General features: G+C 41.2%; 1 protein-coding gene across 3 annotated transcripts in view; it reads left to right on the top strand.

The window, feature by feature from the left end:
• Nucleotides 1-13,323, top strand: part of DCN (decorin) — a 40,323-nt gene extending 27,000 nt beyond the window's left edge. For all 3 annotated transcript variants that reach the window (XM_007524245.3, XM_016188629.2, XM_016188628.2), the window contains exons 5-8: nt 1,797-1,910; nt 4,059-4,152; nt 10,272-10,410; nt 12,929-13,323. In XM_007524245.3, coding sequence (XP_007524307.1) covers nt 1,797-1,910; nt 4,059-4,152; nt 10,272-10,410; nt 12,929-13,123 — 542 coding nt within the window. In that variant the 3' untranslated portion in view covers nt 13,124-13,323. The remainder of the gene's footprint in view (nt 1-1,796; nt 1,911-4,058; nt 4,153-10,271; nt 10,411-12,928) is intronic.
• The last annotated feature ends 2,674 nt before the right edge of the window (nt 13,324-15,997 follow it).

Genomic DNA, 15,997 nt, shown 5'->3' with positions numbered 1-15,997 from the left:
CAGAAACCTCAGAGCTAGTTTCACCTTAAAAGACTCAGAGGAAGGTTTAGTTGCAAGAAGGTAAACGGGCTAGAACTTAATGACTAAAGGCTGTAGGAATGACGGTATCAAAGCCAAGAGAAAAAGGGATTTTGCAGTCTACGCCAGGTGTCCTTTGTATTTCTTATCCTTGAGGGTATGAGAATAGGAAGAAAGTACTATACCGGAATATACCCTGTTGCACACCCAAAAAATGCAGGATTATAGTAAGCAGTGGGGCCTAGAGATATTTGGAAATACTTCTCCCTTGGGGGATTTTGCAGTCCTCCCTGTCCCTACCCCCAACCCAACCATGCTTTTTGCTAGGGCCCAAGCAACTCCATCACTATATCCTGGAAGCCTTTCCTTTCTCTCCTTTCTTTCTCTCTCTCTCTCTTTCTTTCTCTCTTTCTCTCTTTCTTTCTTTCTTTCTTTCTCTTTCTTTCTCTTTCTTTCTTTCTTTCTCTCTCTCTCTTTCTTTCTTTCTTTTGTTCCTTTCTTCCATTCTCTCCCTCTTTCTTCCTTCCTTCCTTTCTTTCTATCTCCCTTTCTTCCTCCCTTCCTCCCTCTCTTTCCTTTCTTCCTTTCCTCCTTCCTTCCTTCCTTCCTTCCTTCCTTTCTTTCTTTTCTTCCTTCCTTCCTTCTTTCTTTCCTTCCTTGTTTTGCATTCAGGGTGATTACTGTGCCTCAGTGCTGGCACTATGAGCCCATTGCTCCTGGTAGCCATTTTTTCCCCAATTTTATTAAGCAGGTATGCTACCGGCTCAGCTCTTCCTCTCTTTCTTTTCATTTTGATAAAGATACAATAAGAAAAGAAAGAAATAGGGTGAAATGGGGGAAGAGAGACACCTGCAGTACTGCTCCACAGCTCATAAAACATTCGCCCTGCCCCTCTTTCTCACTGTAGGTGGGGACCAGGGGCTTGAACCAGGGTCCTTGAAGATGGTAATGTGTGTGCTTTATCACATGTGCACCTACTTATCCCACGGGTCTTGCAGTCTTAACAAATCAATTCTATTTTATTTTATTTTATTCTATTTTATTTGCCTCCAAGGTTATCTCTGGGACTCCGTGCTGGCACTACAAATCCACTGCTCCTAGAGGCCATTTTTCATTGTCACTGGATAGGGCAGAGAGAAATTGAGAGGGGAGGGGAAGATAGGAAGGAAGAGAGACAGAGAGATACCTGCAGATCTGCTTCACCATCCCTGAAGCAACCCCCTGTAGGTGGGGAGCCCTGGGTTCGAACTAGGACCCATGTGCTTCATACTATGTCTATTTCACCAGGTGTGCCACCGTCCCAATAATGTCATTAAAAAACATTCAAATATTGTGCTATCTGTAAGGTAAAAGTGGAAATCTGTAATTACCTTGCAAAATGCTAAACCCAAAGTCTACTAGAGCATTCTGAAATACCATAGAGAACTTACTGTCCCCAGAAGAAGTTAGGAGTTACAAACTGTTGCTTTTTTGGTTGATTTCTGGGCGGTCTTCTTTATGAACTTAAAATGAGTCTGTTTATATAGTTTCTGCTACCAATATTATTATTATTATTTTTCAAAAATATGTGTTGTTTCTTTTTTGTTTGCAGAAATAAGGGAAGGTCTTATCCACAATTTTATTTTCCCTTTGAGGGACATGGCCTTTAATTTCTCCTTTCTCAATCAACTTGTTATTAATAGGTGCTTCTGTTGAATCCACTCCTGAAAGAGACATTACTCTGATCTGAAATAGCTCAAAAGTCTCCTCTAACAGCTGTGTATTTATTCCATTTCTAGAACTGGGTACCAATCCTCTGAAGAGCTCCGGCATTGAGAATGGAGCCTTCCAGGGCATGAAGAAACTTTCCTACATCCGTGTCGCCGACACCAATATAACCACCATCCCCCAAGGTGATGGAAAATTTTCCAAAACAAATTGCAAATTGAAATCCAAAGTCTTTGACATTAAAGAAAAAAAAAAAAAAGAAGTACTGGGTAAATTGAAGGGATGAGTCAAGTAACCAACTTCATTTCCAGTAAATTTTCTAACACCTTCAAGTGTTTCTACTGACATTCAGTCACCTGAGTCATCCAAGCTTTCTGTAAGGAGAGCTGGAGTATTTTTTTAAAAAATAGAGATGAAAGCTTCTTTTAATGAGGTAGGTTGTGCTTGAACCTGGGTCACAGACAGTGCAAAGCAGCACGCTATCCAAGTGAGTTGTTCTGCTGGCCCCTAGCTAGTTGCTTATGTACAAAACTCCTTAACAGAAAACTTGATGCATAATGACACTTATGCTAAAGAGCTGTGATAGTAGGGGCCAGGCAATAGCGTGCTGGGTGCGCAGCGGGTTAAGCGCATGTGGCGCAAAGCACAGGGACCGGCATAAGGATCCCGTTTTGAGCCCCCAGCTTCCCCACCTGCAGGGGAGTCACTTCATAGGCAGTGAAGCAGGTCTGCAGGTGTCTGTCTTTCTCTCCCCCCTCTGTCTTCCCCTCCTCTCTCCATTTCTCTCTGTCCTATCCAACAACGACGACGACTTTAATAACAAAAATAACAACAAGGGCAACAAAAAAGGGGAAAAAAGAGCCTCCAGGACCAATGGATTCCTAGTGTCATAATGCAAGCAAGGAGCCCCAGAGAAAAAACAAAGCTGTGATAGCATGAAGAAAAATGCCCGTGTACTTTTTAGAATATCTTAGTTTTAGTAGAAAAGGATACACTTGTGAAATTGAACAAGTTTTTAATTTGTGTCCTTTTTGCATATGTCTCTTTCCATCTTAACATTCCTGTCACTATTGCTTAAATAAGAGGGTTCAGAGAGGCTGTGCTCTTATTTCGTTGTGAATCAATTTTAAGCACTTTAGTGATTATACATTGTTAAGAGTGTGGAATTTGGACTCGGTTCCATCTTAGCTGTCATGAACTGACTGGGATTTTTGAACAAGCTCTTCAACATTTGCACTTGATATCCAATAAACACTTGTTTATTGGGTAGACACTGAGAAAAATTCAGAAGGAAGGGGGGGAGATAGAGATTGAGAAAAAAAAGAGAGAGACCTGAAACATTTGCTTTACCACTTGTGAGGCTTCCCCCTTGCAGGTGGGGCCTAGGGGCTTGAACCCAGGCCCTTGAGCATGCTTTTAGCTCTAAAATATCTCTACTGTGTGTTCATGTAAGGTCCCGCATCTGACCCCCAGGACCTCATATGTCACAAGGAAGCTGGGTTTCTCCCACTCCCTTTCATAAATAAGTAAGTCTTTTTAAAATGAAACTGATGATTTTTAAGGAGTGTACTTCAGTTCAAAGGGATAGTTGATAGTTGCAGGAAAAAAAAATCTACCAAATGCTGCTGCTGCTGCTGCTGCTGCTGATGATGATGATGATGATGATGATGATAAGCCCCTGGGTTTGCTGAAATTAATCTAGGAGAAAAATTTTTTAAAAGTGCTAATCCTGTTTCAGAAGCATATATTGATGGGGCCAGGTGGTGGCAACACCTGGTTGAGCACACACATTACAGTGATCAAGGACCAGGGTTCCAGCCCCTGGTCCCCACCTGCAGGGGGAAAGCTTTGCAAGTGGTGAAGCAGGGCTGCAGGTGTCTCTCTGTCTCTCTCCCTCTCTTTCTCCCCCTACCTTCTTGATTTCTGACTGTCTTTATAAAAGAAAGATAATAAAAATAATTTTTTAAGAAGCATATATGGTTCTAAAAAAGCAATGAAGGAAAGAGATGAAAGGCAGACAAAACTGAAACTGTTTTTATGTTTGTTTTAATTGTATTTATCAATTTTTATTTCTTTTTATTTGATAAATCATAGAGGAGAGACATCTACAGCTTTGAATCACCACTTATGAAGTTCCCCACTGCAGGCTGGGGGTGGGGGGCTTGAACTTAGGTCTTTGAGCTTAGTAACATAGGCACTCAGGCAGGTGAGCCACCACCCAGCCCAGCCCCTTGAAACTGTCTTTGGGAATAATACATGGCAAATCTAATTATGTCGATCTTTGAGCATTTTGTGAGTCTGCTAATTTGACATTGTGTATTTCCATGTTCTAGGCCTTCCTCCCTCCCTTACTGAATTGCATCTGGATGGCAACAAAATCACCAGAATTGATGCAGGAAGCCTCAAGGGGCTGAATAATTTGGCTAAGTAATAATGTTCTTCCTACCAGTGAAATATCTCGGTCTTCCAGTGCTCCCCTTCTCAGAATCAGAAACATGAAGGTTTATTTTTTCTTTATTGATGACCAGCAACATAGCTGACTTGGGTAGAGAGCTTGCTTTGTCAGGCTCAATCCCGGTTCTAGTCCAGCTCCCCACGACACTGTTGGGGTCTCCCTCTCCTCTCCTCTCCTCTCCTCTCCTCTCCTCTCCTCTCCTCTCCTCTCCTCTCCTCTCCTCTCCTCTCCTCTCCTCTCCCTCCCTCCCTCCCTCTCTTTCTCTCTCTCTCTCTGTCTATCTGAAAATGTTGGTCTGGAGTGGTGAATATCCAGTAACAACATAAAAACAAAAACACCAGGAGTCAGGCGGTAGCGCAGCGACTTAAGCGCCAAAGCACAAGGGCCACCAGTAAGAATCCTGGTTGGAGCCCCCAGCTCCCCACCTGCAGGGGAGTCACTTCACAGGTGGTTAAGCAGGTCTGCAGGTGTCTGTCTTTCTCTCCCCCTCTCTGTCTTCCCCGCCTCTCTCCATTTCTCTCTGTCCTATCTAACAATGATGACATAAATAACAACAATAATAACAACAACAACAATAAAAAACAACAAGAGCAATAAAAGGGAAAATATATATATATATGATAATGTTGGTCTGGAGTGGTGAAGATCCAGTAACAATGTAAAAACAAAAACAACCAAATGCAGTAGTGAAGTCATAGTAACTAGAAAGATCAATATATATTAATATTACAACATTACTGTTAAAATAGTTAAAAGACACCACTGATGTACCAAGAATTAGACTAAATCAACAGTATTCATTTATTACGTTCAACTGCGTCAAAGAGAAACTTAAGTAGATAATATGGTGTCTAGAATTTGAAAGCCATTCAAATCAAAATCACTAAGGCATGAAAATATCTGGCATCCTCCATTATCTAGTAAGAAAAATTATGTGATGCTATAATCTTATTCTCTCGTGTATTTTAAAAGACTCTGAACATGGAGTATATGTTGCCAGTAGAAACGTCTTGATTTATGTTTCTTTTGGAACTTTAATGTTTGTCTTTCTCCTTAGGAGTGATTGATTATCAGTGCCCTTCTACTGTCTGACCTAAACTCCAGGCTTTCTATATTTGCAGCCCAGTTAAGCAAGGAAATGAAGAGCTTGTTGAAAAGATACTTGAGTTGCATTCAAGGGACATTCTGTTCTTGACCTAAACATCTTGTCCTCTGCTCAATATTTTTAGTGAAGCTCAGAATTATGCCAAATTGGCTCACATATAGCTATTGAATCCAGATAATACATATCATTTATCTTTTAGAAATACCTACGTCTATAGGGAGTCAGGCGGTAGCTCAGTGGGTTAAATGCAAGTGGCGCAAAGCACAAGGACTGGCTTAAGGATCCTGGTTCGAGCCCCTGGCTCCCCACCTGCAGGGGCGTTGCTTCACAGGTGGTGAAGCACGTCTGCAGGTGTCTGTCTTTCTCTAGGAACCTCTCTGTCTTCCCCTCCTCTCTCCATTTCTCTCTGTCCTATCTAACAAGGACGACATCAACAACAACAATAATAACTACAACAACAATGAAAAACAACAAGCACAACAAAAGGGAACATAAATATAAAAAAGAAAAAGAAAAAAATACCTACGTCTAGATGGATATGTATATATTTTTTGATCCTCATGTCTGCTGATACTTCCACAGATGCAGGAGAATCATGAGCATCTGACTAAAGTTACACTAAGTTATCCTGGTGTTTTGAGTAGTAAGTTCTTTAGGGTCAGACAGAAAGTTCAGCAGGTGGGGCTGATGTCTTGTCAGGTGCTCAAGCCAGGTTATAATCCCCAAGACCATAAGGGAGGTGCTATGGAACCAGAGAAAGTTTTCTTTGCTTATCTCTTACTCTCTTCCTTTCTCTTTTTACCCCAATGGAAAATGAGATACAAATAAATGAAATCGTGTGTGAGATCTCAGCTATGCCAGAGATTAGCAGAATAGGAATTCTTTATAGTTCTTTCAAAGTTTTCTTTATAATCGAGAGCTCACACAATACTCTGGCATATGCAATGCCAGGTATTGAACCCCGAACCTTGTATATGAGAGTCCAATGCTTTATCTACTGTGTCACTTTTTATATTAGCAAAAAATTCCCTATTGAAAGTTAGTTTGCACTGAGTACCCCATACATTGATATGAAAGAAACAGTTTTTGTAATGATACTATGCACCACCTTTTTTTTTGAACTAGGTTGCTATAGCTGCAAAAAATGCACAGAATAGAGTCACAATGTTTATTCTGTAGAACTATTACTAGGACAACTATTATTATTAGATTATTAGTTGCATTAGTAATGGTAGTATTCTATTCTATTTTACTTTTAATGTTTTATTTATTTATTATTGAGTAGAGAGAGAGAAAGAGAAGAGGGAGAGAGAGGGGAAGCCACAGAGAGACACCTGCAACCTTGCTTCACCACTCGTGAAGCTTTCCCCCTGCTGGTGAGGACCAGGGGCTTGAACCCAGGTCCTTGCACACTGTATTGTGTGCACTTAACCAGGTGTGCCACCACCTGAACCCGTAATGGATAGTAGTACTGTTTAACAATATTGTTTTTATGTATTTTTAAATATTTATTCCCTTTTGTTGCTCTTGTTGTTTTATTGTTGTAGTTATTGTTGTTGTTATTGATGTTGTTGGATAGGACAGAGAGAAATGGAGAGAGGAGGGGAAGACAGAGATGGGGAAAGAAAGACAGACACCTGCAGACCTGCTTCACCACCTGTGAGAAAACTCCCCTGCAGGTGATGGGGAGCCGGGGACTCAGACCGAGATCCTTACGCCAGCCCTTGCGCCACCTGCGCTTAACCAGCTGCACTACCGCCCTATTCCCAACAATATTATTATTTTTATTAAGGGATTAATAGGAATTTCTCATCTCACCATGATAGGTGTCTCCAAAAACCTCTCGCTCCCATCCTAGGGCCTTTACCATCCATATGCACCAAGGCCCCAAGATTCTCAAGTTCTAAATATTGTAACCCTTCCAGAATATGTGTGTCCGTTTCGATCAAAACTTCACTATGTACTGAAAGTGGTATGGAGAGTTGTTAGGCTCTACATTTTAGCTTTTTCATCATGTATTTTGTATAAGAAGATCTTTCCAAGTTGAGAAATTTGGAAGAGGTCAATAGAGGTAAGTAAACTCCATTCATTAAGGCCGGGCAGAGTGCCTGGCTGGGTAGATTGCCTGGCTGGGTAAACATCCTTCCCCCGATCTGGAATTTATCAAACACATCTCCAGAACAATCTGTCTATTAAATAAACCAGAGCCTTAATGTTGTTAGCTCTTCACTAGTATTGGGGTCTGAGAAGTGTTTTGGTGTTAAAACTGAAACTGGAAAAGATTTCTAAAAGGAGCCAGTGATCATACAACCATTCTGGAAAAGTCAGCACCCCATGTGGGGTTATTAAGACCAAGAGGAGGGAAAATACTGTAAGTCCCTTTGCAAAAGTAAAAACTATTATCTAGTATGTGATTATTTAACATACTAATAATTGTACTCCGGTGGAAAAATATATTGCTTTTTAAAATTTTTTTTCAATCTTTATTTATTAGACAGAGACAGCCAGAAATTGACAGAGTAGGGGGTGACAGAGAGGGAAAGAGACAGAGAGATACCTGCAACACAGCTTCACCACTTGTGAGGCGACCCCCACCCCCGCAGGTAGGGAGCCAGGAGGGGCTTGAACTGGGATCTTTACGCTGGTCCTTGCACTTTGAGCCATGTGCACTTAACCCTCTGTGCTACTGCCTGGCCCCAAGAATATATTGCTTTTCTGCACTCACTAATATAGGGTAATGGCGATGATAGGTCTTTCAAAATACTTATTAAATTATTATTCAAATCTATCAATGACTAGTAAATAGTATTATATATTATTTTATTAAATATATTGTATGGAGGCTGGGGAGTGGCACACATGGTTAAGCACACAAGTTACAATATACTGTATGTGTCATGCATCTTGCCAATAGTACATTATACATATTATAATATATTATATAATATATTATAATATATAATATATTATAATATGTATAATGTACTATTGGCTAAATATAATATATTATATATATTATAATATATTATATAATATATTATAATGTATATAATGTACTATTGGCAAGATGCATGACAACATATATATTGTGCTTACACATTCACTCCTAGAATAGGTTCTAATTATTGACAATATTATATTCTGAGGTAAATCAGCTGTTCTCTGACTAGCTAAAGTCCCTTAAATTCTATCTTGATTATTTGAACTACCAAGCCATTATTAAAATGGGCAGACTTTGGTGAGGATTTAAAATCTCAAAAGCATTCAAAAAATAGAATTAAAAGGCAAATGGGAATCAGTTTACAAGAAAAAAAAATCTGAATTTCTTCCTTCCATTGGAAGAGTCTAGATGTGTTGTTGTTGTTGTTTTCCTTCCAGCTTGCTGACTCTTCCCTGTCACCTTCTGCCTCCTCCCTGAAATCCTTTCTCTACTGTTGTGCATTGGCAGAACTCTGGTGCTGACAGAGCCATCCCTAAACACCTTAAATACGTCAATTTTGTCTCCAAGACTATTTCTAGCTTTGAATCCCACTTACTATAAGGGGCAAAGCAGTTCTAGAGCTCTTACTGGCTAGACAGTTACTTTTAAAGTAGAGCCAAAACCGTCAGTAGTCTTATTCTGCAGCAAGTGTCAAGATGCAAAAAAAAAAAAAAAAAAAGATCTGGTCAGGGAGCAGAGCCAGAAGCTGGAGATGGCAGGTGGTAGCACACAGCAAGGAGCACAAGGACCAGAACAAGGATCTCAGTTCAAGCCCCACCCCCTTCCTGTCTCAAGGGTGGCGAAGCAGGTGTGCAAGTGTTTGTCTTTCTTTCTCTCCCCCTCTCTGTCTTCCCCTCCCCTCTTGATTTCTATCTGTCCTATCCAACAACAACAAGGGCAACAAAATGGGAAAAATGGCCTCTAGGAGCAGTGGGTTCACAATGCAGGCACTGAGGTCCAGCAATCACCCTGGAGGCAAAAAAAAAAAAAAAAAAAAGTTGGGAATGTCAACACCAGGCAAGCTCAAACAGTAAGTGGGTCACTGACCAGACCTCTCTCCACTTTATACAAACTGTGAGTTCCATGAACCCTTCTGGCAGGTGAGTGTAATGACTCACTAGTCTTCTTCCTTTTATTCCAGTGACTAAATATATATGGTCAACAAAGAGATAGTTGCTGGATTTCTCAGGAAAGGAATGGCGAGAGCATTCCTTTTAGTTTTCTAGATTCAGTCCAGTCTCTCTCAAGTTAATTCACCACATTCTTTGTACACAGAAATCAGTTCGGGGGCGGGGGGGGGGGGCAGGTAGTGGTGTACCCAACTGAGTGTACAAGTCACCATGCACAAGGATCCAGATTTAGTCCCGCCCCCCAGTTCCTGCCTGCAGTGGGTGGGGTGGGGGGCTTTGCAAGCAGTCAAGCAGGTATCTCTTTTTCTCTTTCTCTGTGTATTTCCCACATCTATATTTATTTTCTCTCTCACTCTAACCCAGTAATAAAATCAATCAGGAGTTGGGTGGTAGCACAGCAGGTTAAGCAAAGCGCAAGGACCAGAGTAAGGATCTCGGTTCCAGCTCTCGACTCCCCACCTGCAGGGGAGTCGCTTCACAGATGGTGAAACAGGTCTGCAGTTGTCTATCTTTCTCTCCCCCTCTCTGTCTTCCCCTCCTCTCTCCATTTCTCTCTGTCCTATCCAACAACGATGACATCAATAATAACAATAATGACTACACCAGTAAAAATAAATAAATAAAAGCAATCAAACAAACAGCTTTACTTTGGTCATTTCATTCTCTGTCCTAGTACTGGGTACACCACAGCATGGACTTAAAAGGAATGGAGAGGCTCTCTCTGTCCAAGCTCAGAGGGTTTGCAAAGAAAAAAAAAAAAAAGCACTGTTGTTAGAAGGAACAGGGAATGTCCTCTTCTATCGACTTGATTAACTGTGGCACCCGGAAGGAGAACCCCATTTGCACTCTAAGCACCATTTCTCTTTTCTGCTGCAGGCTGGGACTGAGTTTCAACAGCATCTCTGCAGTGGACAATGGTTCTCTGGCCAACACACCTCATTTGCGGGAGCTTCACCTGGACAACAACAAACTGACCAAAGTGCCTCCTGGTCTGGCAGAACACAAATACATACAGGTAGTTCCACACCACTCAAATCCTGAGACTTATCTAGGGAGAAAAACCGTCCTGCAAGGAGTCTAATAAGCAAGAACTTCTGCTTAGAAATAAAGGTGTTATGGGGCCAAGTGGTGGCACAGCTGGATAAGCACACACATTACCGTGTGCAAGGATCAAAGTTCAAGCCTGTGGTCCTCACCCACAGAGGGGAAGCTTCACAGATGGTGAAGCAGGGCTGCAGGTATCATTCTTTCTCTCTCTATCTCCCCCTCCCCTGTCAACTTCTGTCTCTATCCAATAATAAAAGAGAGGAGATAAAAATATTCAAAAAGAGAGATGCATTGTTTAAAATATGCAGTTAAAATAATTTAACAATATAACCATCTATAGGCTTTACATGTTTACTGAAATTGATTCTATGTTTCAGCCTTTTTCAAGCTCCCATTTAAGTTGTTTCTTTCAGAAATTTTCAGGGGGCGGGGGGACACTGAGTTCAATCATGGTAATCCAAGAAGTTATTGCTTAAGGTGGAAATTTTCTTGGCAGTGGGGTCAATGTACAGTTTGCATTTTTGGTAATCTGGTATTTCATTTTCTTTCTTTGAGGCTCAAGATAGGTTTAATTTTTATGTCACTGTCAACCATCTTAATAAATTTGCAATGCATTATTTTATGGATCTATGCTAAAAGCTCTGGATTAAGCTGAGATATCAAACTGCATCCTACTAGAATTTATTTGTAATGTCTGAAGAGAAAACATGAAGATAAAACACAAAGACATTTTAATTCACATGATTCTTGTTTTTTTGTTTTTTTGTTTGCATCGAGGGTTAAAGCTGGGACTTAGTGCCTGCACTATGAATCCACTGCTCCTAGAGGCCATTTTTCCCATTTTATTGCCCCGGTTGTTGTTGTTATTGTTACCACTGCTGTTGTTGGATAGGACAGAGAGACATCGAGAGAGGAGGGGAAGACAGAGAGGGGGAGAGAAAGACACCTGCAGACTTGCTTCACCGTCTGTGACGTGACTCCCCTGCAGATGGGGAGTCGGGGGCTGGAACCAGGATCCTTACACTGATCCTTGCCCTTTGCACCAAGTGCACTTAACCCACTGCACTACCGCCCGCCCCCTTCCCCCACCCCACATGATTCTTTTGTAATGATTCTTTCATCCTGGAAATTCTGAAGGAAAGAAGTTATAGAGTCACAGATGAAATCAAGATGCAAAGAAAACCTAAAAAGAATAATTACTGTTATACTTCTTACATACCCTTGTTGGCAGGGCCATGGTGCATCAGTAGAGTGCACACATTACCGGGGACCTGGGTTCAAGCCCCCGGACCCCACATACAGAGAGGAAACATTACCTGCAGCCATGAAACAGTGTTGCAAGTGTTTCTCTTTCTGTTTACCTATATACCTCTCACTTTCTTCCCACTTTCTCTGTCTTTAAAATTTTTATCATCTTTATTTAATAGATAGAAACAACCATATATAGAGAAGGGTGGGAGAAAAGAGATACCTGCAGACCTACTTCACAACTTGTGAAGCTTTTCCCCTCCAGGTGCAGGCCAGGGGCTTGAGCCCAGGTCCTTGTTCATTGCAACATGTGCACTCAACCAGTGTGCCACCACCTGGCCCCTATTTCTCTGTCTTTATACAGGAAAGAGAGAAAGAAAGAAAGAGAGAAAGAGAGAGAAGCAAAGAAGACTGGTAGGGGTGGTGATGGATTTACTGTGCAAGCATTGAGCCCCAGAAGTATTCCTGGCATAAGTAAATAAATAAATAGATAGATTGCCAGATAAAATCTATACCTTACCATGTACTCAACTCTGATTCCTATCACAGCACCACCTGTGAGGTGCTAAGTCACTGGAGGAAGGAAGCTCAGGTTCGATGGTGCCCCTGTTTCTCTCTCATTTGAATGCAAAAGCCCTGGTTCAGTGCACTTGCAAGGCCAGAGCTCAGCAAAAGGAACAAGAAAGAGGAAGAAAGAAACCAAAAGTGTTGGGAGAAATGGCAAGGAACTTAGAGTAACTAAGGTCTTGGCTGAAGGATGGCAATGCAAATAGTGAAGGAAGTACTTAGGGGACCCGGCGGAGGCACACCTAGTTAAGCTCTCACAGTAATAAGTGCAAGGACCTGTGGAAGGATCTGGGTTCGAGTCTCCATCTCCCCACCTGGAGGACTGGATGTCTCAGAAGCAGAGAAGCAACTGCCTATTTCTCTCTCCCTCCCTATCTACCTTTCCGCTCTCAATTTCTGTCTATCCTATTCAATAAAATGAAAAAAAATAATGGCCACCAGGAGCAATGGATTTATAGTGCCCGACACTGAGTACCAGAGAGAACCCTGGAGGCAGAAAGAAAGGAAGAAAGAAAGAAAGAAAGAAAGAAAGAAAGAAAGAAAGAAAGAAAGGAAGGAAGAAGGAAGGAAGGAAGGAGAAAAGGAAAAGAGAAAGGAAAGGAAAAAAGAGTACTTCTAGAAAGAGTCTGTATGTTTTGAGGAAAGCAATTCTTCTCTATTTCATGTTGCAGGTGGTTTACCTTCACAACAACAACATTTCTGCAGTTGGACTCAATGACTTCTGCCCACCTGGATACAACACCAAAAAGGCTTCTTATTCCGGATTGAGCCTTTTCAGCAACCCAGTCCTGTATTGGGAGATCCAGCCATCCACCTTCCGCTGTGTCTACATGCGCTCGGCCATTCAGATCGGGAACTACAAGTAATTAGCAAGAAAGCCCTCATTTGCATAACCTAACACAACCCCATTAATGTCCTTGCTCAGAAAAAAAATAATGATAATAAAAAGGTAGATACTGGAGACCTGACTGCCACGTGGATGTTTACCGCACACGATTTACTATGCATACGATCCAATACACAGTTCAAATAATTGCCTACAATAAAACATATATACTATCTGCCATTTTCAGAATCCTTTTTTTTTTCTTGAAGCTTCCAATTGATATTGACTGAACTGTTGCAGATGGTCTGATTTTGCTGAATGTGAACTTTGGAGCGAATGTCTGTACCAACAGTGCAGTTCTTTAAATTTTTGGAAGGCAACAAGTCAGAAGTTGACTCCACTGACAAGAAGCTAAAATGTTGAATTCTAGTGCTGTATTTATCCTCATTACTAGTTAAGCCTCACTTGAAAATGTGAACTCAGCATAGGCTATGTAACGTGTTTGTTAATGTCATGCTTTGGAAAAATAATAAATTCACAAATACATTCAAAGATACTATTGTATAAAAGCGTAATTGGGAAGTCGGGGGGTAGCACAGCGGGTTAAGCGCAGGTGGTGCAAAGCGCAAGGACCGGCGTAAGGATCCTGGTTCAAGCCCCCGGCTCCCCACCTGCAGGGGAGTCGCATCACAGGCAGTGAAGCAGGTCTGCAGGTGTCTGTCTTTCTCTCCCCCTCTCTCTTCCCTCTTCTCTTCATTTCTCTCTGTCCTATCCAACAATGACAACATCAATAACAACAATAATAATTACAACAATAAGAAAACTACAAGGGCAACAAAAGGGAATAAATAAAAAAGCGAAATTTAAACTTTCTATAAATTCTTTTTTTTTTTCAAAGAGAGTAGAATATTATCTCGGATAAAGACACTGCATTGTTGGTTGAGCACACATGTTACAATGCACGAGGACATAGGTTCAAGCTCCAGGTCCCCACCTAAAGGAGGGAAGTTTTCAGTGAAGCAGGGCTGCAGGTGTCTCTCTCTCTCTCTCTCTCCCCCTTCTCTCTCTCTCTCCCCCCTCCTTCCTTCTCAATTTCTGGCTGTCTCTATCTAATAAGCAAAAGGTAATAAAAAAAAATAAGAAAACACCACACTGTGTATTCTCATAAGGTAGAAGGCTAGTTTTTTTCCGATGGACCCAGAAAACTGCCAATTTCAATTACTAAGGTGATGAGTCAACTTCGTAACTAGCATACACGTTGGAAGTATTTACTGCCTTCTGTTAAATCTTTGACTAGAAGTTTCTTTCTGTGAGATTTCGAAACAACTATCAAAGCACCCCATTCAGCATGCTCTGGGAATCAAATGAATTAATGAAAGTAAAATATTTACTAAATACTATATTTAGACTGTCAACAGCTGAACAGCAAACATATGAAGACCGTTTGTTTCTTCTGTAACACTGGTGGATTTATGGCCGCTTTCACCAGACATCAACTCCCAACATTAAATTCTAAAGGACAACACCAAACATTCCTCCTATTGGAGCAGCCTTTTAGTGGCAGTATTACCAGAATTATAACTCATTTTTTCCTGCCATTATTCAGCTTTGAATTTATTGCATTAAAAAAAAGTATTTCAGAAATCTTACATTTGTAAACTATGAATTTCCCCTTTCATTTCACTCAGCACACGGATGTACACTATCGCATGTCAAGAAAAGTAGTTATTCTCTCAAATGATTACATGTTATATATAAATTGTACCCCATGAATAAGTCAGTATTGTCCTTAGTCCCATTTTGCCAGAAAACAAGCTGAGTTTAGGATAAACCAAATAAAACAAAGTCAATTACCTGATAGGTATTCGGCTCCAGAGTTTTCTGCACTGAGATTTTTTTAAATATTTATTTATTCCCTTGTGTTGCTCTTGTTGTTTTATTGTTGTAGTTATTGTTGTTGTTATTGAAAGATTTTTTTTAAAGACAACTTTTATTTTATTATTCTATTTATTTTATTTCTGCCTCCAGGGTTATTGCTGGGGCTTGGTGCCGGGACTACAAATCCACTGTTCTCGGCAGGAAGCCACCCCCCTCCTCTTCTTTTTTCCCATTTTACTCAATAGAACAGAGAGAAAATGAGAGATGAGGGGGAGATAGGGAGAGAGAAAGATAGACATCTGCCGACCTGCTTCACCGCTCATGAGGTGTGCCCCCTGCCGGTGCGAGTTGGAGCTCGAACCCAGGTCCTTGCACAGATCCTTTAGGCTTAGTACTAGTGCACTTAGTACTATGGGTGCTTAATCCGGTGCTCCATGACCCATCCCCCATAATGCTCTCATTAATGGTCTGTTAGAAACAGAATTTACCACCACGGTGTCTCCCATTATAGATATTTTATTTTATTATTTATTTATTTATTTATTTATTTCCTTTTTGTTGCCCTTGTTGTTTTTTATGGTTGTTGTAGTTATTATTGTTGCTGTTGTTGTGGTTGGATAGGACAGAGAGAAATGGAGAGAGGAGGGGAAGACAGAGAGGGGGAGAGAAAGATAGACACCTGCAGACCTGCTTCACCGCCTGGGAAGCGACTCCCCTGCAGGTGGGGAGCTGGGGGCTCGAACCGAGATCCTTATGCCAGTCCTTGCCATTGGAGATATTTTAATAAAATATCTATTAGAAAATGTGTACAGAGTTCAGTGCATCACACTAAAAATGGTCAGGCACCCAGTGTGGGATATTATGGGAAGTCATTGCCAACATCATGGCTAAGTGGACCAGGAAGACATTTGAGTCAAGGGCAGAGGAACACCATGGAGGAGTTCTGTGCCCGGGAAATTCCTGGTGATGCAACATTGCCAGAAGTGAGGTTGTCTGCTGGTTACGACTCTTCCTCTCCAAGTTTAGAGTTCTGTTC

This window comes from Erinaceus europaeus, chromosome 7, assembly GCF_950295315.1.
Source record: "Erinaceus europaeus chromosome 7, mEriEur2.1, whole genome shotgun sequence".
In the NCBI taxonomy this organism is placed as follows: Eukaryota; Metazoa; Chordata; class Mammalia; order Eulipotyphla; family Erinaceidae; genus Erinaceus; species Erinaceus europaeus.
Note: the sequence above shows the minus strand (reverse complement) of the source record. Positions and strands in the feature narration are given on the sequence as shown.